This window comes from Budorcas taxicolor, chromosome 11 (genome assembly GCF_023091745.1).
Source record: "Budorcas taxicolor isolate Tak-1 chromosome 11, Takin1.1, whole genome shotgun sequence".
NCBI lineage: Eukaryota > Metazoa > Chordata > Mammalia > Artiodactyla > Bovidae > Budorcas > Budorcas taxicolor.
Window position 1 is genome coordinate 97,218,695 of NC_068920.1, and position 22,047 is coordinate 97,240,741.

General features: G+C 41.3%; 1 protein-coding gene across 1 annotated transcript in view; it reads right to left on the bottom strand.

Moving 5' to 3' along the window:
- Positions 1-19,982, bottom strand: part of RTN4 (reticulon 4) — a 74,471-nt gene extending 54,489 nt beyond the window's left edge. Inside the window, exon 1 of the mRNA XM_052648004.1 lies at positions 19,227-19,982. Coding sequence (XP_052503964.1) covers positions 19,227-19,791 — 565 coding nt within the window. The 5' untranslated portion in view covers positions 19,792-19,982. The remainder of the gene's footprint in view (positions 1-19,226) is intronic.
- Positions 19,983-22,047: the final 2,065 nt, after the last annotated feature.

The window sequence follows — 22,047 nt, forward strand, 5'->3', positions numbered from 1 at the left end:
CCCCGGTGGCTCAGTGGCAAAGAATCTGCTTGCAATGCAGGAGGCGCAGTTTGATCCCTGGGTTGGGAGGATCCCCTGGAGGAGGGCATGGCAACCCACTCCAGTATTCTTGCCTGGAGAATCCCATGGACAGAGGAGCCTGGTGGGCTACAGTCCCTAAGGTCGTAAAGAGTCAGACATGACTGAAGCGACCTAGCACACACACACGCGCACATATGCATACACATTTTATTTTTTCTAATACTTAGCATTTATTTCATGCTCACTGCCAGGCCAAGGACTTTTCATACTTAATCTACACATCAACCCAATGAGAAATATGAGAATTTTTACAGATGACAATCTAGTAGCTTGCTCTAAAGTACACCACAGCCTAGATTTAAAATCCATGCTCCTGCTTCAGTGTACACACTTTTAAAAGATGACTTCTGTAATCTTAGTTAAATTAGTTTCTCATTTGTAAAATAATAATCTGAAAATTCCTTTCCGCTAAGATAATGAATTAAAATGTTGTACAAAACTGAGATTTGGGGGTCAAAGGAAAAAACCAAATAATTACAAAGCTGCTCCATCTAAATAAAAGGTAGCAAATTCCTAACAAAATGGTTGTTTTTTTCTTCTAGACAATATAGTTAAAAAACAACTAATTCAGAGACAGTCTATTTGGAAAGTGAACTAGAAACCTGTTACGTTAAAATTATAGGAAAAGCAAAATATATCTAAAATTGTGCCAAAAATTTAAAGTTTTTTTTTTCCCAAAATATATCCTTACTGCTATCCAGAATCACTCTTACAGTAAAAATTATATTTCTGGCACTTGGTCAAGTAAGAAAGTTTACAAATTGGTAGTTGAAATATTCACTAAAAAATTTTTTTTAAATCCCCATTTGTAAAATGAGATTCAATCCAAAATTAGCCACAAAACAAGTATTCCATTTCTAAAAGTGCTTAGGGAAAAAAATCCAGAAGAGATCACTAACATTTGGCCCTGAAGAAGAGAGTTGCTCAGACTCTCACTAAGGCCCACTATGAATCATGGGATCAAACTGCCTGGGTCCAAATCCCAGATCTGTCACTTATAAATGTACAACCCTCAGAAAGTTATTACTGAGCCTTTCTGGGCTTCATTTCCTCGTATGAAATAAGGAAAGTAATAGTAACTACCTTAAATAGTTGTGAGAGAAGGAAGGGGAAAAAAGAAACAACTTGCTCTAAGTCATACTGCTAGGATGCCAGAGAGCCGGGATCTGAAAAAGGTCTCTCAAGCTCAAGTGCTTTACCTTCTGAGGGATGTATTTATGCACTAATGCTTGTTGTAAATTATATATTCCTAGTTGATCAGCCCCATAAGTTTGAGCTCCTGAAACAAGAAAAATTGTCTCCCAGCAAATACCTTGTAATTATCCAAAATATTTGACTGTTTGCTTCTACTTCACAATGTAACATCTACACTACGTAAAATAATCTATAGAGTCAATGTAATCTCTATCAAACTACCAAAAGCATTTTTCACAGAAGAACAAAAACATTTCACAGTTTGCATGGAAACACCAAAGACTCCGAAAAGCCAAAGCAATCTTGAGAAAGGAAAACACAGCTGGAGAAATAAACCTTCCTGACTTCAAACTATACTACAAAGCTACAGTCATCAAGACTGTATGATGTTGACACAAAAACAGAAATATAGCCCAATGGAACAAGAAGAAAGCCCAGAGATAAACCCACATACCTATGGGCGCCTTATCTTTGCCAATAGAGGCACGAATATAAAATGGAGAAAAGATAGCTTCTTTAATAAGTGGTGCTGGGAAAACTGCACAACGACCTGTGAAAGAATAAAACTAGAATACTTCCTAACACCATACACAAAAGAAAACACTCCAAATGGATTAAAGACGTAAATGTTAGGCCAGAAACTATAAAGCTCTTAGAGGAAAACATAGGCAATACATTCCCTGACATAAATCACAGCAAGATCCTCAATGACCCACCTCCTATAGTAATGGAAATAAAAACAAAAATAAACAAGTGGGACCTAATTAAACTTAGATGCTTCTGCACAGCAAAGGAAACAATAGTGAAAGTGAAGTCGCTCAGTCGTGTCCGACTCTTTGCGACCCGTGGACTGTAGCCCACCAAGCTCCTCCATCCATGGGATTCTCCAGGCAAGAATACTGGAGTGGGTTGCCATTGCCTTCTCCAGGGGATCTTCCCTATCCAGGGATCGAACCCAGGTCTCCCACATTGCAGGCAGACGCTTTAACCTCTGCACCACCAGGGAAGTCCTTAAATACAAAAACACAGTCTCTCAGAAAACCTCCTACAGAAACACAGAACTTCAGATCCAAGTACTAACATCAAAGATTTCAAGGGAGGAAAGGAAGCCAGGTTAAAAGAAGTAGGGGGAGGAGGCAGGAGGTGGAGGGCAAAAGGGTTGGCCTTATAGACGTCTCCTGCTACCCACAGATACCCAGGCGTTACGGGACTTTTCCCTGGGCCTCCAGAGAAGGGAGGACTGGAACTCGGCCCTACCAGATATCAGACCAGACCAGAACCAGAATTCGAGTTCTCTGCCAAGAGGAGGTGATCAGTCTCCAATCCTTAGCTCAGGCTGAGGGCCGTTCGACCAGATCCCTGCGTCCAGGACCAGGGGACTAGAAAAACAGGGAAGGATAGGAAGGGTTAAGGAGAGGAAAGAGAGAGGGATGGGAAGAGAGGTCAATAAAGTCTCTTGTTCCTTACTGGTTGGGGCACTCTGGCCAGCTGTCCACATCAGGAGGAGACAAGGGACAAAAGGGTCCCAGTTGCGGCCACTGGGTCTGGTCCATTGGCAGGCAAGCTGGCCCCTGAGTACCCCGAGTGGTCACGATGTCAGTCTCAGCGAAGAAGAGTCCCCGCCAGAGTCGCCATTTGCTGCAGGAAGAGGAACCCCTTCCAGGGCCCGAAACTGGGCTCTTGTCTAACGCTCGGAAATGAATTGTCTGAGGAGACACATGTGCTGACAAAGCAAGAGAGTTTATTGGGAAAAAGCACCCAGGTGGAGAGCAGTAGGATAAGGGAACCCAGGAGAACTGCTGGGAAACAAAAAACAAGATTAAAAGACAACTCTCAAGATGGGAGAAAATAAGTGCAAATGAAGCAACTGAAAAAGGATTAATCTCGAAAATATAAAAGCACAAATCCAAAATTTAAAAAGCACAATATAAAATCACAATATAAGAGCTCAGAAAAACAAAAACAGCCCAATCAAGAAATGGGCAGAAGACCTAAACAGACATTTCTCCATAGAAGATATACAGATGGCCAATAAACACGAGAAGACGCTCAACATCACTCATTACTGGAGAAATGCACGTCAAAACTATAACTAGGCATCACCTCACACAACTCAGAATGCCATCATCAAAAAAATCTACAAACAATAAATGCTGGAGGGGGTGTGGAGCAAAGAGAACCCTCCTGCACTGTCGGTGGGAATGTAAAATGATACAGCCATTATGGTAAACAGTAGGGACATTCCTTAAAAAAACTAGAAATAAATCTATCATATGACCCAACAATCCCACTCTTGGGCATACACTCTGAGAAAACCACAATTCCAAAAGACACATGTACCCTAATGTTCACTGCAGCACTATCTACAATAGCCAGGACACGGAAGCAACCCAGATGTCCATCAACAGACAAATGGATAAAGCAGAAGCAGTATATGTATACAATGGAAATTTACTCAGCCATTAAAAAGAACGAATTTGAGTTACTTTTAGTGACCTGGATGAAGCTACAGCCTAGTATATAGAGGGAAGTAAGTCAGAAAGAGAAAAACAAGTATCATATATTAACACATATATATGGAAACTAGAAAAATGGTATTCATGAACCTATCTGCAGGGAAGAAGTGGAGACACAGATGCAGAAAACGGACTTGTGGACAGAGCGGCGGAAGAAGAGGGTGAGACGAATGGAGAAAGTAGCATCAACACATACACACCGTAAGTGTAAACTACTGGTGGGAAGTTGCTGTGTAGCACAGGGAACCCAGTTTGGTGCTCTGTGATTAACTAGAGAGGTGGGATGAGGGGACAGGAGGGTCAACAGGGAGGAGATATACATAAAATTGTAGCTGATTTGAACTGTTGTATGGCAGAAACCAACATAATACTGCAGAACAGTTTTCCTCCAATTAAAAAATAAATTTAAAAAGGAGTCAAAAATAAAAGAATGACAGATTTTTTAAAAATGAGAAACAAAAACAAAGAAACCAAAACCTTAGCTATCAATCTCATTTGTACTATTTGAACAGACAGCCAGAGAAATAATAAATATTAGGGACTTAATTATACCCAAACTAAGTAAAAACATAATGGCATATTGAAAAAACAAAAACAAGTTTTCACTAAATAGGCAAAAGGAATCTAGAACTCATTAAGTCTCTCCCCTACAGCCATCAAAAAGAACAATTTGGTTTATTTTCTTGCTCAAAAGACATTTACGAGCTCCTGCTTATACACTGAATTATACCAAAAACTCTCAGACATATTAAGGCCTGCACTGAAAAAGTGAAAATGTTAGTCACTCCGTTGTGTTCGACTCTGCGACCCCACAGACTGTAGCCCCGCCAGGCTCCTCTGTCAGTGGAACCTTCCAGGCAAGAATACTGGAGTGAGGCACCATTCCCTTTTTTCTAAAGGATCTTCCTGAACCTGGGTCTCCTGCATTGCAGGCAGATGCTTTACCATGTGAGCCACCAGGGAACCCCCAATTTAACTGTCCAAACTTATCTCAACATATTATCTATGCCAATCAAACAAACTTCTTCCTTTTCAAACCCATGCTTCCCTCTCCTGCATATCTGAATATTAACATCCAGTAATGCTCAAATTCACCATATTCAGCCCCAATAACTTTCTAAAATATAGTCAACCTTACCTTATTTTTGTTAATCCTCTGCATTTTTACTTACCAAAGCTCAGAGTAACTTACTTAAAGTAACTTATTCAAAGCTTAGTTAATGACAAAGCTAGAAATTTGAAATTTAAACTATAATCAGATATACGCTAATTTCCTTATTACCCTCAGTAAAAGGAACAGAATCACTGAATTACATGATCTATTCCTCACACAGGCCCTAGTGCTAGATTCTTTTCCTTACCAAAGCCTAAAACTAGAATATAAGTTTAGACTAACTGCCTTAGGACTACAAACTTTGAATGCTAATTACTTCTACCAAACAATAATCAGTTTCAAAACTAAAATTTACTAGAGATTTCTTTTTTAAGTAAATTACTTCTCAAAAAAAGTAAAAATGGCATTATCAATTTTGAATTTGTTACTGGTAAACTGGAAAACATATACACTATCAATCTCTGGAGAAGGGCATGGCATTCTTGCCTGGAGAATCCCAAGGACAGAGGAGCCTGGTGGGAGTCCATGGGGTCGCAAAGAGTCGAACATGACTGAACCAACTTAGCACGCATCACAGTCTCACCAACGTCCACACACTCTTATGCTGAGTGTTTCCCCTGACACATTTATTTCAAAACCAACTGGTCAGTAAAATCAAACCTAGTTTATAAAACAAGGAAAATAAACTGCATTTTAAAATCATGGAGAAGAACCTCTGCTTCTGGCTATGAGAGTAATTTTATCACACTAACCCTTCCAACATAAACAGCTATAAAACTGGGCAAATATATGAAGCAACTGTCCTGAGACACTGGACCACAGGCAGCACAGGAGTATAATTCCTAAGAAGAGGGAAGCACACACAGGAGTATAATTCCTAAGAAGAGGGAAGCACACCAGCCGAGTGCCCTGGCTTTCTCAAGGCACTTGCTGTCAACAGCACATGGCAGAGCTGCCCAAGGATACTGCACTCTTGCTGGGCAGAGGAAGCTGTTGAGTTGTCTGAAATTTGTGGAGCAGGGTGACATACAAAGGAAAGCTTCAAAGAAAAGGAGCTCCAGAAATCTAGACAGATGTTCCCTTTAAACCTCTGGCTGAACACAACGCTGCACACACACATCACAAGACTTACCAAGACCCGGCAGACTAATCTATGATCACGCTGTGAGCTGCGTGGATATTCTGGAGGTCAGACTGTGCTGTAAGGCCTGACCTAAAAGCGCTGGCCAGTCAGAGTGCAGAGAGTTCACCAACATCCCAAGCATAACAATAAGACTCCAGGAAAGGCACACCTTAAGAGTGGGACTACGTAACCCTAAAGTAGGGGATACTCTAGGTCAAGTCAGCAAATATGGCTCACGGGCCACAGCTGTATTGGAAAAAGTCCATTCGTGCGTCGTTTGCCTATGGCTACTTCTGCACTATAAGGGCAAAGAGGAGTAGTTAGATAGAACCTGTATGACCTGCAGGCCTAAAATATTTACTACTTTGCCCTTAAAGAAAAAGTAAGTCACTGCTCTAAACCCACACAAATTTTAAAATCAAGACTTGAAAAGATCAAAGTGAGTGTCAGCAACCAACTGCCTGCCAAAATGAAACTATCACCATATCCATGACAAGCAGTATAAAATTTAAAAATTACTGGACAAGAAAAGAAGCAAGAAAATGAGAATAAGAAAAAACAGCCAATGTAAATAAAAAGAAATAGTGTAAATGTTGGATTAATGAATATTAATTAGAAATTAAAATAGCTTTCAAAAATTCCTAAATATGTACAGTAGAAGACCAACATAATGAGTGAACAGAGAATCTTGATAGAAAAACACAGACTAGAAAAAGAACCAAATGGAAATGCTATAACTGAAAATTCAGTTCAGTTCAGTCGCTCAGTCATGTCCGACTCTTTGTGACCCCATGAATCACAGCACACCAGGCCTCCCTGTCCATCACCAACTCCTGGAGTTAACCCAAACTCATGTCCATCGAGTCAGTGATGCCATCCAGCCATCTCATCCTTGGTCGTCCCCTTCTCCTCCTGCCCCCAATCCCTCCCAGCATCAGGGCCTTTTCCAATGAGTCAACTCTTTGCATGAGGTGGCCAAAGTACTGGAATTTCAGCTTCAGCATCAGTCCTTCCAATGAACACCCAGGACTGATCTCCTTTAGGGTGGACTGGTTGGATCTCCTTGCAGTCCAAGGGACTCTCAAGAGTCTTCGCCAACACCACAATTTAAAAGCATCAGTTCTTCAGCACTCAGCTTTCTTCACAGTCCAACTCTCACATCTATACATGACCACTAGAAAAACCATAGCCTTGAGTAGATGGACCTTTGTGGCAAAGTAATGTCTCTGCTTTTGAATATGCTATCTAGGTTGGTCATAATTTTCCTTGTAAGGAGTAAGGGCTGAAATCACCATCTGCAGTGATTTTGGAGCCCAAAAAATTAAAGTCTGACACTGTTTCCATTGTTTCCCCATCTATTTCCCATGAAGTGATGGGACTAGATGCCATGATCTTTGTTTTCTGAATGTTGAGCTTTAAGCCAACTTTTTCACTTTCCTCTTTCACTTTCATCAAAGGGCTTTTTAGTTCCTCTTCACTTTCTGCCATAAGGGTGGTGTCATCTGCATATCTGAGGTTATTGATATTTCTCCCAGCAATCTTGATTCCAGCTTGTGCTTCTTCCAGCCCAGTGTTTCTCATGATGTACTCTGCATAGAAGTTAAACAAGTATGGTGACAATATACAGTCTTGATGTACTCCTTTTCCTATTTGGAACCAGTCTGTTGTTCCATGTCCAAACTGTTGCTTCCTGACCTGCATATAGGTTTCTCAAGAGGCAGGTCAGGTGATCTGGTATTCCCACCTCTTTCAGAATTTTCCACAGTTTACTGTGATCCACACAGTTAAAGTATATGTAAAATGGAGTCCCCCCAAAAGACAATAATATAGGGGGAAAAATTATGATTATTAATGTCCTAAAATTTGACAATCGTGATAGAAAATACCAGCCACTGAAGCTCAATGAACTACAAGCAGGATAAACACAAAACCACAAAGAGATAACTGTAGAGATCAAATTACTGAAAACCAAAAGGGCAGGCAAACAATATTAAGAATGACCTACTTCTCAACTGGAAACAATGTAACCCAAAAGATAATAGAACATTCTTTAAAATGATGAAGAAAAAAAAAGTGAAAACCTAGTGAATTGAGCGCAGTCAACCCTTTGTTGTTATTCAGTCACTAAGTTATGTCAGAGTCTTTGTGACCCCAAGGACTGGGGCACACCAGGCTTCCCTGTCCTTCACTATCTCCCAGGGTTTGCTTAAACTCACTTCCCCTGATTTAGTGATGTTATCCAACCATCTCTTCCTCCGTCACTCCCTTCTCCTCCTGAGCTCCATCTTTTCCCAGCATCAGGGTCTCTTCCAATGAGTCTTTCACATCAGGTGGCCAAAGTATTGGAGCTTCAGCATCAGTCCTTCCAATGAGTATTCAGGGTTGATTTCCTTTAGGATTGACTGGTTTGATTTCCCTGCAGTCCAAAGGCTCAAGAGCCTTCTCCAGCACCACAATTTGAAAGCACCAAATCATGGGCGCTCAATCTTCTTTATGGTCCAACTCTCAGATTCACACATGACTACTGGAAAAACCACAGCTTGGACTATACAGATCCTTGTTGGCAACGTTATGTCTCTCTGCTTTTTAATATGCTGTCTAGGTTTATCATAGCTTTCCTTCCAAGGTGCAGCTGCAGTCACCATCCTCAGTGATTTTGGACCCCAAGAAAATAAAATTTGCCACTGTTTCCACTTGTCCCTCTTCTATTCACCATGAAGTGATGGGACCAGATGCCATGATCTTAGCTTTCTGAATAATGAGTTTTTAAGCCAGCTTTTTCACTCTCCTCTTTCACCCTCATCAAGAGGCTCTTTAGTTTCTCTTCATTTTCTGCCACAGAGGGGTTATCATCTGCCTATCTGAGAGTGTTGATCTCTCTCCCTGCAATCTTGATTCCACATTGTGATTCATCCAGCCTGGCATTTCACATGATGTCTATGGTGGCTCAGACGGTTAAGCATCTGTCCACAATGCGGGAGACCAGGGTTCGATCCCCGGGTTGGGAAGATCCCCTGGAGAAGGAAACGGCAATCCACTCCAGTACTATTGCCTGGAAAATCCCATGAAGAGAGGAGCCTGGTAGGCTATAGTCCATGGGGTCGCAAAGAGTCGGACTTCACTTCACTTCACTCTGCACATAAGCTAAATAAGCAAGTGACAATACACAGCCTTGACACACTCCTTTCCCAATTCTGAACCACTGATTCCTTAATGCCAATCTACTCACTAAATTGATAAACTGAAAGTCAGTACTTACAGAACTGGGCAAGTGCAGAGGAACCAAACATTCCAGTCCCCCAACATACTGAATACACTATCAGGTGAGGTCAAACAAAGCAACCCTATGCCATCTCATTTCAGCTCCCATACAGTAAACAAGTATTCTTTTAGCAGTCTATTCCCCCACTGTTTACATTTCTATGCTTTTTGTTGGTGATTCTGATGTGGGCCCTAAGCATAGTGTTGAAGTACTATCTCGTGTTCTTAAGAGCAAAATTATGATGTACCTTACAGAGCAAACACATGTTTTAGATAAGGTTCATTCAGACATGAGTTATAGTACTCTTGGCCATGAGTTCAATGTTAATGAGTCTACAATATATATTAAATAATGTGTTTTTTTAAATAGAAACACACCTAAAATAAAGTTATATACTTATCATTAACAAAAACGCTATGAGGTTCACAGGAACCTATCCCTGTATTTCCCCAAGTGACAATGATTCAGTCAGAGTCTGCTAATTCAGTACCTTCTGTGATTTTATAGACCATAATTATTACAAACAATAAAATTAACTGTATTCTTCAAAAAAAATCCTTCAAAAATAAAGATGAATTAAGATATTATAGATAAAAGATGAAAATAAAAAATGAAAGATTTCATCACCAAAAAACCAGAACAAGGAATGTTAAATGAAGGTCTTCAGAAAGAAGGAAAAAAGATACCATATAGAAACCCGAATCTTCATAAAGGAATGAAGAAGGGCAGAAATGGTAAATATATGAGTAGATACAAAATAATCTCACTTCCTAATTTCCTTAAAGAAAAGGTAAGTTTATGAGTAAATATAAAGTATTCTCATATCTTAATTTCTTTCAAGAATAACTGATTTTTGAAGCTTAAATAACTACAATATAGAGAGAATTAAAATGACAATGACAATAAAAGCACAAAGGATGGAAGGAATACACAGAAGTACCAAAAAAAAAAAGCAGATGGAACTCAGAGAAAAGAGACTTAAATGAGCTATACTAATAATTACACTGACTGTAGTAAACTGCTCCAATTAAAAGGCAGAGATTTTCAGACTAGATGAAAACCCTACTATATGCCACTTACAGGACACACACTTTAAATATAAAAACACAGGAAGATTACAAGTAAAAGGATGTGAAAGGATATACGATCCAAGTACTTATCCTACAAAATCTAGAATGGCGATATTAATATCGAGCAAAACAGATTCAAACAAAAAAGTATTACCTTGAGATTACCAGAGGTAAACAGGAGCATTTGATAATGATAAAAGAGCAATAAGACATATGCTAAATAGATATATAACAACGCTAAAGGTTACACAGGAAAGGTGTAATGAAAAATCACGAAGCAAAAACTAAAGGGAGACAAGGACAAATCTACAAACATTATTTAAAAATTTTAACACTCAACTCTCAGTTAACTGATAGACTAGACACACACACACATACGCACATTCCATAAACAAGGATACAGACGGTTCAGACAATACCCCAATAAACTGACTCATTATAGAGCACTCCAACCAGCAAGAGAACACACATTCTGCTCAAGTGCACATGGAACGTACACCAAGAGAAACCATTTCCTGGTCTACAAAGTAAATCTCAGTCTCAGGACTGAAATCATGCAGTACATGTTCTCTGACCACATGAATTAAGCTGAAATCAGTAAAACAGAAAAATTCTGGAAAACCCCTCAAATGTCTGGAAATCAAACACAATTCTAAATGGCTGATGCATCAAAGAATGTATCACAGGAAAAATTAAACAATAATTTAAATCAAATGATAATGGAAATCTGCAGAATACAGCTAAAGTAATGCTCAGAGAGAAGTTTATAGCTCTAAATGCTCTTAGAAAAAAGGGTTAAAGTTTAAAGCTTCCACCAAAGGAAACTAGGAAAAGAGCAAGTAAATCCAAATAAACAATAGAAAATAAATAAAATAACGGCAGAAACCAATGATACAGGGAACATGCAAACTAAAGAGAAAAGTCAATGAAACCAAAAGTTGGTTTGTTGAAAAGATTAATAGAATTGATAATCCCTAAGATGATTAAGAAAAAGAGAGGAAAATACATATTGGAAATAAAAGAGGGACTAGCTCTATAACTTCTAAAAAGGTAAGAGGTTACACAAACAAGTCTATGCCAATAAATTAGACAACTTAGGTTGAGTGGACAAATTCCTTGATGTTTCCTCATAAAGATGAAATAGTCAAGTCTTTGCAAAGCATACATTTCCAAAACTGACACAAGCTGAAATAGAAAATCTGAATAGCCCTATATCACATTAAAATAGTATACCTTTAATTTAAAACCTTCTCCACACAGAGAACTCCAAGGCCAGATAGCTTCACTGTGCGCGTGTGTTCTCAGCTGCTTCAGCTGTGATTCTTTGCCACGTTACAGACTTTAGCCTGCCAGGCTTCTCTTTGTCTGTGGGATTCTCCAAACAAGAATACTGGAGTGGGTTGCCACTTCCTCCTCCTGGGGATCTTCCCAGCCCAGAGATCTCTTGCATTGCAAGTGGATTCTTTACCCACTTATCCACCTAGGAAGCCCCATCACTAATAAATTCTATAAACACTGAAGGATGCTTACACAAACTTTTTCAGTATATTAAGCAAGAGGAAGCACTTCCCAAAATGTTTCACAGATTTATGCACTAATACCAAAACCAGACAGAATTATTACAAGAAAATAAAAAATACAGAAAAATAAGGACTTCCCTGGTGATCCAGTGGCTAAGACTACAAGCTCCCAATGAACTCCCAGGGGCACAGGTTTGATCCCTGGTCAGGGAATCAGATTCCACAGGTTGCAACTAAAGATCCTGCATGTTGTAACAAAGACCCAGCTCAGCCAAATCAGTCAAACACACACACACACACATTCACACACACACACACACACACACACACACAATGAGAAAAAAAGAAACAAAGCTATTTTTAAAAAAATAGAGAAAAATATTCCTTACACAAGCCATGCAAAATTGTTAGCAAAATATCAGCTAACTGAATTCAGAACTTGGTAGAAGAATAAAACTCTCAATTTAATAACGATGTTAATTAGTTGAGACTGAGAAGTTCTAAAGACTTTGTGAAAGGGACTTGCATGATAGGTTTAGGTATATTTAATAAACTTCCTTAGAACAAAGATGAACAGAATTTTAAACAAGTAAATTCCCTCTGAGACCAAAGACTCCAGTAGATTTTTTAAAAATCGTTAATGCTTTAGGTCAGCTTCACCTAGGGCTGTCAGTATACTAAGATAAATAAATTTAATAATGGTGCCTTCAATTAGTGAAGTTTATAAGTCAATCTATAAAGTTCAGGAGGAAAAAAGAGTTTTTTTTCTCTTTTCACAAAAGCAGCTGACAGGTTTGTAAATATATGATTGTTCCTACAGTAAAACCACAGGAGTCCTCTGGTTTTAAGACAGCAGAAAATATTTCACAGGAAGGGGCTTGTATTCTTTCCTTATCTGCCACATGTACCTGTCATAACTACAGTCTCTACTCATCTTTAAGTCTCCACACTCAGCTCTAAACCTGGTTTTAAAAAGGAGTATGCTAACTTTCCTTAATATTGAACTCCCAAGAGACCACCAATATGACCAGCCTACTGCCAAATCTGTTTGAACAAAACTGTATAAGCCTTCTTCATCTATCGTAATAAGAACACGTCATTAAAGAAGTAATTTTTAGAGAGCCACATAAGGATTCAGAGACTGCTGAAAAGATAATCCTATCTTTAGCAGCCACAGCTCCTACTACAGGAGTAGGAGTAACATCTACTGTACTACTGTTTGGCATTATCTACCAACATTTTCAACGCTTATACCCTTTGAATCAGTAATTCCACTTATGTGAATTTATTCTACAACACACAACAGCATGTATTTGCTAAGAAGTATATACAAAGGTGTTCACAACAATGTTACTTATAACAGAAAAAGCTGAAAAATAACCTAATCAACTATCAATAAGAGACTGGTTAAATAAAAGAGTACATCCATATACCTTGCATTTTTAAATAAATTAATGCTTTAATTCGTAAGACTTGGGTTTTTTTTTTTCTTTCTGGCCACACCACAATGCGGAACTTCCCTGACCAGGGACTGAACACGTGCCCGCTGCAGTGGAAGCACAGTCTCAACCACCAGACAACCACGAAAGTACCAAGACTTGGGACTTCTATTTGAGAGAAAATATTTCAGTACTTCTAGAGCCATACTCCTTGGAAGGAAAGTTATGACCAACCTAGACAGCATATTAAAAAGCAGAGACATTACTTTGCCAACAAAAGTCCGTCTAGTCAAGGCTATGGTGTTTCCAGTGGTCATGTATGGATGTGAGAGCTGGACTGTGAAGAAAGCTGAGCACCAAAGAATTGATGCTTTTGAACTGTGGTGTTGGAGAAGACTCTTGAGAGTCCCTTGGACTGCAAGGAGATCCAACCACTCCATTCTAAAGGAGATCAGTCCTGGGTGTTCTTTGGGAAGAATGATGCTAAAGCTGAAACTCCAATACTTTGGCCACCTCATGCAAAGAGTTGACTCATTGGAAAAGATTCTGATGCTGGAAGAGATTGGGGGCAGGAGGAGAAGGGGACGACCGAGGATGAGATGGCTGGATGGCATCACCGACTCGATGGACGTGAATTTGAGTGAACTCCAGGAGTTGGTGATGGACAGGGAGGCCTGGTGTGCTGCAATTCATGGGGTCGCAAAGAGTTGGACAGGACTGAGCGACTGAACTGAACTGAACTGACAGCCATACAAAATACAGATCGGGATTCATCTGTAATATTAGTTCAACAAATACCTGACTGCCTATGCCACATCTAAGGGACTGTGCTCAGCAATGGAGAGATAATGCATGTAGTCCTTTCCCTCAAGGTAAAAAGGTAATACAGTCCCTTTACTCAAGGACCATATAATCTGGGGAACAGAAATGAGTGAACATACCACTCCCATATATATACTATGGTGAGGTAAGAACAGAATGTTATAGGAATGCATGAGTAAAGTGATTTAAAAATTAAAAATCACCATTCCAAGAAACAAAAAATCATTAGTATAAATGTGAAATTATCAATTCCTCCTTTAGAGCTGAAAGAATGATGAGGCCTTCAGTCTGAGAAAACTCTAGCATCAGTAGAGCTGGGTCCTCCCACAGTGCATGCCTGTGTCCTGCATTAGCTAGCCACAAAGGTCACACTCACCCACTTAAACACTGGTGATGAATTATGGTTCTGCTCTTATGGTTCCCATCCCTGGGGCTGTCACCCCCAGAGGAATCTTCTAGGGTCTATATTTAGAAACAGGAATAAAAATTCTCAAATAATACACTATAAGAACAGTGTATCTACCAACATTTGCTTCTACTTCAAGGTCCCATAGTAAAAATCAAGAAATAATCATCCATTTGGTTGGTACTTTTATTCTGGGCTAGCAAAGGACCTTTAAAATGTGCCATTTAAACTGGGGCTTTGCAACAGCAGTGTTTCAAATAATCTGTTTTTAAGTATATTATGAAATAACCACACATAATACAGAGCCAATTATTAGACAATAGGTGTGTGTGTGCTAAGTCACTTGAGTCATGTCAGACTCTTTGCAACCCTATTGTATCCTGCCAGGCTCCTCTGTCCATGGGATTCTCCAGGCGAGAATACTGGAGTGGGTTGTCCATGCCCTCCTCCAGGGGATCTTTCCAACCCAGGGATCAAACCTGAGTCTCTTACGTCTCCTGCAATAGCAGGCAGTCCTTTACCACTAGCGCCACCTGGGAAGCAAGCACACACAGATAACATAGTAATCTTCCAAGTTTATAGAAACAGAGTGTTAAGATAGCGTGTTTCTAAATGTTATCTCACATAATTAGATAGTTATTAAAGGTTCAATATAACTTCATCACTTCATTTTAAAAAGGATTTGAGGAAGCTTGTTAGTTACTAAAAAGAACTATAAATTTGATACTGAGCTTCCTAGGAACCAATCTGAAAAGTAATTCACTTTATCCATAAGTCAGACATGACTTAGCAACTAAACAACAACAAGCACACCACCTGTTCCCAACTTTTATTCCTAGTCAGAAAATTAGAAATAGTTAACAAGAAAATTATTCAGAACCTCTATATCCATCAGTTTCATTCCTTGTTAACATTTTCCAGGTAAAAATGAAGGGAGGATGGCAAACAGATTTTGACAAAACATCTCTTTCTTTGGTGACAACTACTTCCTGGGAATGTCACATCACTGTTCACTTGAACTTTATGTTAAAGACTAATATTTAAACTATATAAACTATATATCACTCAGAATCTTTTAATACTCCTATCATGTGCTTCTATACTGATATAATAATAAATGACTGTAAAAATGACTAATTATTTTTAATCCTTAAGCCAGATAATGAGCAGTATTATACTGCACTTATGAGCAATATCCAAATCTATACAAATTTCCATTTCAACAACTTTGGATAGTCTCTGAAAATGATTTAAAACCACCAACATTCTATTCTTTGTATCCATGGCCTCCAAGTCCTATCAGTTCTCTTTCATAAAACTTCTTCTTAACCTAACTATAAAAACAGAGACTCAGAGCCAAAAAACTCATTCTTCCTAAAGTTTCTTATATTCCTCCCTATATTCCATTTCCACTAAATGAACGAGTTCAGGCTCTACTCACCTCTCTCAGAACTACTGTGAAAGATATCTAAATAGTTTCCATTTTCTCTTTCCAACCTATCTTGAAAATTGCCAATTCACTTTTCTAACACTGCTTTCATTATTCCATGCCTCAGTTCAATAATTTTTGATGGCTTCCCAATGCTGAAAGCAGTAATTCAGGAAAAGGATGATAAATAATGAAATAACATCATATTTTGGAAAAAAACAACGAAAACATTTTTTGCCTCATAATTTAAATTGCCAAGTGCAAGGGCAACTGTGGATGGCAGAACATGAATAAAAGCAGGATGATAAAACCCTATATCCTTAACTTGGCATCCGACACGTTTCAGAATCCAGATCTACCACACATTTTACTGGTTTAGAGAACATGTCCAGAGATCAGCTCAACGCCATCCTTAATGAATGGTCTGCATCTCTCAACTCAAATTTCTATCCAGTTTCCCTTGCATGTTCTCAAAGCCTACGTTAAACAACCATCATTTTAACCTGAAGCCAATGTTTCTCCATGAAAAACACTCAGCAGGGGAAAGACTTCAGTCTTTCAGCATGGCGATGCTCCAAGTACTGATACAACAGCAAACAGCAAAATCACAATTTCTCAAATAAGGGAAATCAGCACTTACTCAAGAAGAGGTTAAACAACAATATGAAATACACAAGTGTCAGGGATCTACCATATGCAGTAACATAAACCGTCCTCCAGTCAGACTGATCTATGTTTCTAACTATGCTCTGCACATTTCCCACCTCTTTGTCTTTACTCACGTCCATCCTTTTAGTTTCTCTCAATCTTCAAAACTGTATTTCTGCTCCAAAACCCCAATATAATTAAGGAGCACATTTCTAAAATAAACAATCTTTCAAAAAGCGAAAATGTTTACCATGGCCTATTAGAGACCTCAAATAACCTAAGTCTAGTCTACCACCCCACTCTCTCCTTAGCTTTCTTACTAGTCTTCTCACTAGCTTCTCAAACATACATTACTGCCGCAGGGCTTTTGCCTCCCAGGACCTTCTTGGAAATTTTTTATATCTGCAGCTTAAATCTCACCTCCTCAGAAAGGCCTTTCTCAGTGCCACCCTATCTAAAAAGGTTCCCACACATCTCAATAATTTTCCACATCATCCTTCCTATGCTGCTCGTAACACTTAACACTATTCTCAGTTCCTTAATCAGGTGTTTATTATCTGTACTCCTCTCATGGGGAACACATCTGTCTTGCTGACTGCTCTATTTTCCTAGCCTAGAATAGTGCCTCTGTAGGTAAATCAATAACCAGCTGCAGGAAAGAACTGTTAAGAAAGCCAGACTCAGTGACATGGTTTAACTATCTGACCATAATCACAGTGTTCCTTTATGTCCTAAAGGAACTAAAATTTCTAGATAGGCAACATCAATACAGAATTAGGGAGCCATGTAAAGATAGAATCGCTAAGTGACGCAATATTCTCTCCTTTGTCTTCCAAAGTTAGTATTCCTAAAGTCAAAATATAGAAAGAATGCTGTCACCTCCTGACTCTCCAAGGTTCAAAGAACAGAACTCTTTTGTTGCCACACAGGAATACAATATGAAAAATCAGTTTGCTTTTCTTAATCATTAAATTTATCATTTGTAAATGTCTTATTACTTGCTATTTTTCCACCTCACTTTAGTTTCTCGAAATGTTTTCACTCATAAAAAGGAAAACTTGAGTTACTTCTCACATTCTAATTATCTGTAGTGTAGTAATTAATGTTCTGAGTAATGCTGTGGGGTATGTCAATATCACTATTGACTTATTTTCTTCCCTGTGGTGCAGGAGTGAGCTGAAGAAAAGAAAATTCTTCCATGATCTCCCACTGAGTATCTTTTTCTAGAAAAACAACCGTTTCTAAAATCCTACAAGGCTATGACAGTTTCTCACCAGACTGTTACACTACCTGATTCTTGATCCTTGCCTTTTTACACATAAAGGTCCTATTTCTAGTGCGACGCTTTCTGTCCCCAAACTAACAAGCTACTTGTTAATAAGTTAATTAACGTGTCTAATAGGATGAATTCTCAACCTCTAACAAACTTTTTTCTCTTCCAAAATAAACAATCTCCCAAAATGAAAAGGATAATAAAACAATTTTTCCTAATAACAGTAATAACAAACAATCAGGTGCCGGTAAATGAAAAGATTTGAAAACTATTTACGGACAATGCAAATCTGTCTCTGCAGCCCTAAAATATATTACTTCTACGAAACAGTATTTCTAACCAACAGATGAAAACGTCTGTCTGAAAACATTTCATGAAGTCCCATGGTAAATCTGCCAGAAGTTCAACTGTCCTCTTCCCGCCAGGGAATCCACAGGTTTCCCCTTCTTTGGGAATGTCAACCATTTTGCCTTTTCCTTTTATCTCTACGATTCAATTACGATGCATTGAGACTAAACCTGTGCATCCTAACAACTATTCCCCTCCTTCTGCGGCAGAGCTCCCGGCAGAACTGCGCCCCCCTTGGAACACGGTGCCCAGGTCCCATTTCCCCGGCGCCGTTAAGCTGGTGGTAAATAGCCACATCACAACCCGGGTAAACTGGGCGGTGGCAGGACCTCGCCGAAACTCCGCTCCCCAATTCTCCACGCGTCACACCACTGGAGGCGCTGTCCCTTCACTGCAGTCAGGTCAATGTGGACGTTTTCCACTGGACCGGCTCCCCACGAGCGCGGGGCCGGGGCGGGGGAGATGAAGAGCATGGGGCCACCCAAGCCAAGGAAGGGGTGAGGAGAGGGGCCAGGGCTGAATGCAGGCAAAGACCAGCAAGAAACTGCGTCTTTTCCCCAGGAGCAACCTAGCTGGGCAGACAAAAGATTAGGGCGCCAAGGCCTTCCATCCTCATCCCGGAACCAAGGCAGCCCGATGAACCCACACCCCTAGTTCCCTCATTACAGACCCAGTTCCTGCAAGGGGTGGGTTCCTAACTTCCCCGACCCGGTGGAATGGAGAGCAGACAGAACAACCCGGGAGCGGTCGGGGCGCACGTGCTCCCCGATACCCAGACGGACAATAAAGAGTAAGCTCGGGCTTCCTCTGCCGCCCCACCCTGCTCCCCGCGGCTCCCACCAGCGGGGGCGCCTTCGCCCAAAGATCTGCAGACAAAGCCCCCTCCGGATGGAGAGAAGGGCAGGGTCCAGGCTTTAGGGGCTGCGCACAAAAGAGGGAGGGGCGCGAGGGGCGGCGCGAGGCGGAGGGCGCGGCACTCACCCACTGAGCCCGAGGAGCCCCTGCGTTTGGGCGCGGCCGGCGTGGAGGGGGGCGCGGCGGGGGCTGGGGCAGCCGGGGTCCACGAGGGCTCGGCCTGAGGGCTCACGTCGGCCGGTGGAGGAGGGGGAGGCCGGGCCGGAGGCCCCTCGTCCTCAGAGAGCTTGGAGTGCGAGTCTGCTGTAATGGAGGGTGGGGACGGCGCGGGCACCGACGACGACACGGGGCTCGGGTCCCAAGACGGCTGCCGCTCCGGAGCGGCGAGAGGCGCGGCCGGCAGTGGCCCCCTGGGCGCCGGGGGCACGAAATCATTGCCGAAGTCCAGCAGGGGCGCGCTAGCCGGGGTGGCGGCGGCTGCGGCCACCGGGGCCGCCGACAGCGCGGCGGCGGGCTTCCTCTCTAGCACCTCCAGCTCCTCCAGGTCCTCGTCCTCGTCCTCGTCTTCCTCCTCCTCCTCTTCCTCTTCGTCCTCGGGCTCCTTTACGAACTGGTACTTGAATGCGGGCTGAGGCCGAGGCGGGCTGTCCGAGGACGAGGAGACCAGAGGCGACTGGTCCATGTCTTCCATGGCTGGCAGGTCAGAGGTGATGCTGCAGCTGCTGCCTCCGCCGGAGAAGCTTTTTCTCAGAGCCGCGGGCGGTTGCGGGGGGCGGGGAGGACTGAGAGGGGCAGGGCCCAACGAGCCGAGGGACCTGCAGTGGCGACAGCTCCCGGAACAATGAGACTGCTCCTCCAGCCTCCGCGCCCGTGATGCGCCACCCGCCCCGTCCCCAGTTGCCGCCGCCGCCGCCCAGATGAGAGAAGGAGAGAGGCCAGCCGACGCTCCGCCCAGTTTGGCGTGACAGCCTCCCAGCCAGGGAGAGGGAGACACTAACGCGGGAGGGAGTGAGCCAATCGGCGAAGAAATAGAGTTGACGGGCAACCAGTCGGCCCAACAGAAAAGGAAAAGGACGACAGTGGGTGGGTCTCACTGCACTTCCTCTCTCTTACCGGCTCGGGTGGGTTCGATGGGCGGGGTTTGGAGCTGGGAACCCCACCGACTGCCTAGGGTAGTTGCGGGTCCGGGTGGGGTCTTGGTCTTGGCCTTGGCGAAGCTGGAGTCTGTGTGTTTACAGCACTGAGAAAACGAAACGACTCCCTCCCAGCACTGAGGGGTCGGAGACGTTCCTGGCACGCCACCGGAAGGGCGTTATCTTGGAGACTGGGAGTGGAAACTTTCCTCCCAGGAAAGGAAAAAACCCAGAGCGCAGGAAGGTTATGAATAACGGTACTGTGGTGTAGGCCCTAAGGATTGAAGCAAACGTTAAATTGTAGATTTCGAAATAAAAATTTGTTTTCTTTCAAACTTAAATTCCCAAGCCACCTTATCACCTTAAGGGGATCACCATCACCACCTTAAAAGAAAAAATAATATTTTTTACAGGTTTAAAGTCACTCCCAGTCTTAACTGCAGACCCTGGATGAGGTAGGCAAAACAACTAGGCTAGACGATATAGGGACTGACTGGAACAGACCATCTGATGAGTCTGTACTTCTTCAAAGAGGGCTTTGGGATCTGCACGCTGCTGGACTTAACTGGTAGAAGGATGAGTCACCCAAAAGAGGGAGGAGAGAGAGGAAAGTGGAAAGAGAAGGATGCCTTGGAAGGCAAATTTGATTCACATTGTATTTCAGTCACCTTAGGCCCATGAGTCAACATTCTGGATGATTCAGGCTTTCTGGGAGTCAGGATACATACATACTCATTTCTTTGATATGTCAAAATGAGTATAATCCCCATTCCACTTTTTCCAGAACTGGAGAGTTTAAAGAAAGTGACTGCAGAACATTTAAGTATCAGCATCCAGAGGTTTAGAGAGTCCTTTTTATCTTTCTGATGTACTGAATACCTTCCAAAAATATCCCCTTCCTGTCTATTCTAGAGGCCCTGGAGAGAGGAGGATAGCTTGCTTTCAAGTTGCTCTCAGTCTAGGCCTGCACTATTCAAGTCCTTAGTCACTGGCTACTCCTGGCTACCGAGCACTTGAAATATGAGTCGTTTGAAATGAGATGTGCTGTAAGATTGAAATGCATACTATATTTTGAGAGTACAAAAAAAATTAAGTATCTCAATTTTTATAGTGGTTATACTGGAATTGATAAAATTTTGGATATATTGGGATAAGTGTAATGTATTAATTTTACTTGTTCTTTTTAATACTGCATCTAGAAAATTTTAAATATATATGTGGCTTATATTTTATTTCTGTTTGACAGTGCTAGTCTAAATTGATGATTAAGAAATGTTGATTGCCATGGAGAATCATGGATTACTTAAGCAAATTCTTAGCTTCAACTAATACTACCCTCAAATTGGGGTAATTAAAAAGGAAAAGCGAGGATTGGGGGGACGGAGGAGGGACACAGAGGGGGAACACAGGAGATTTTTAGGGTAGTGAAACTGTTGTGTATGACACTGTCATGATGGATACATGACATACATTTGGCAAAACTCAGAACTGTTCAAAGAGGGAATCCTAATGTAAACTGTGGGCTTCAGTGAGTAATATAATCAATATTGGTTCATCAGTTGTAACAAGCCTACCACAAGCCTAATGCAGGATGTTAGTTATAGGGGAAATTGGTTGGGAGGTAGGCATGAGAGTGTATAAGAACTCTCTTTTCTGTCAATGGGAAACAAGATTTAATTTTTAAAAACAAGCAAAGGTAAAACTAGATTTCCTGGCATTGTTACCTGATCAGGTTAGTTATTAGTTAGTTATCAACAGTACATTCAAGACCTAGCTTAATAGTCCCACAGAGATGAACTTTAGCTTTATTTTTA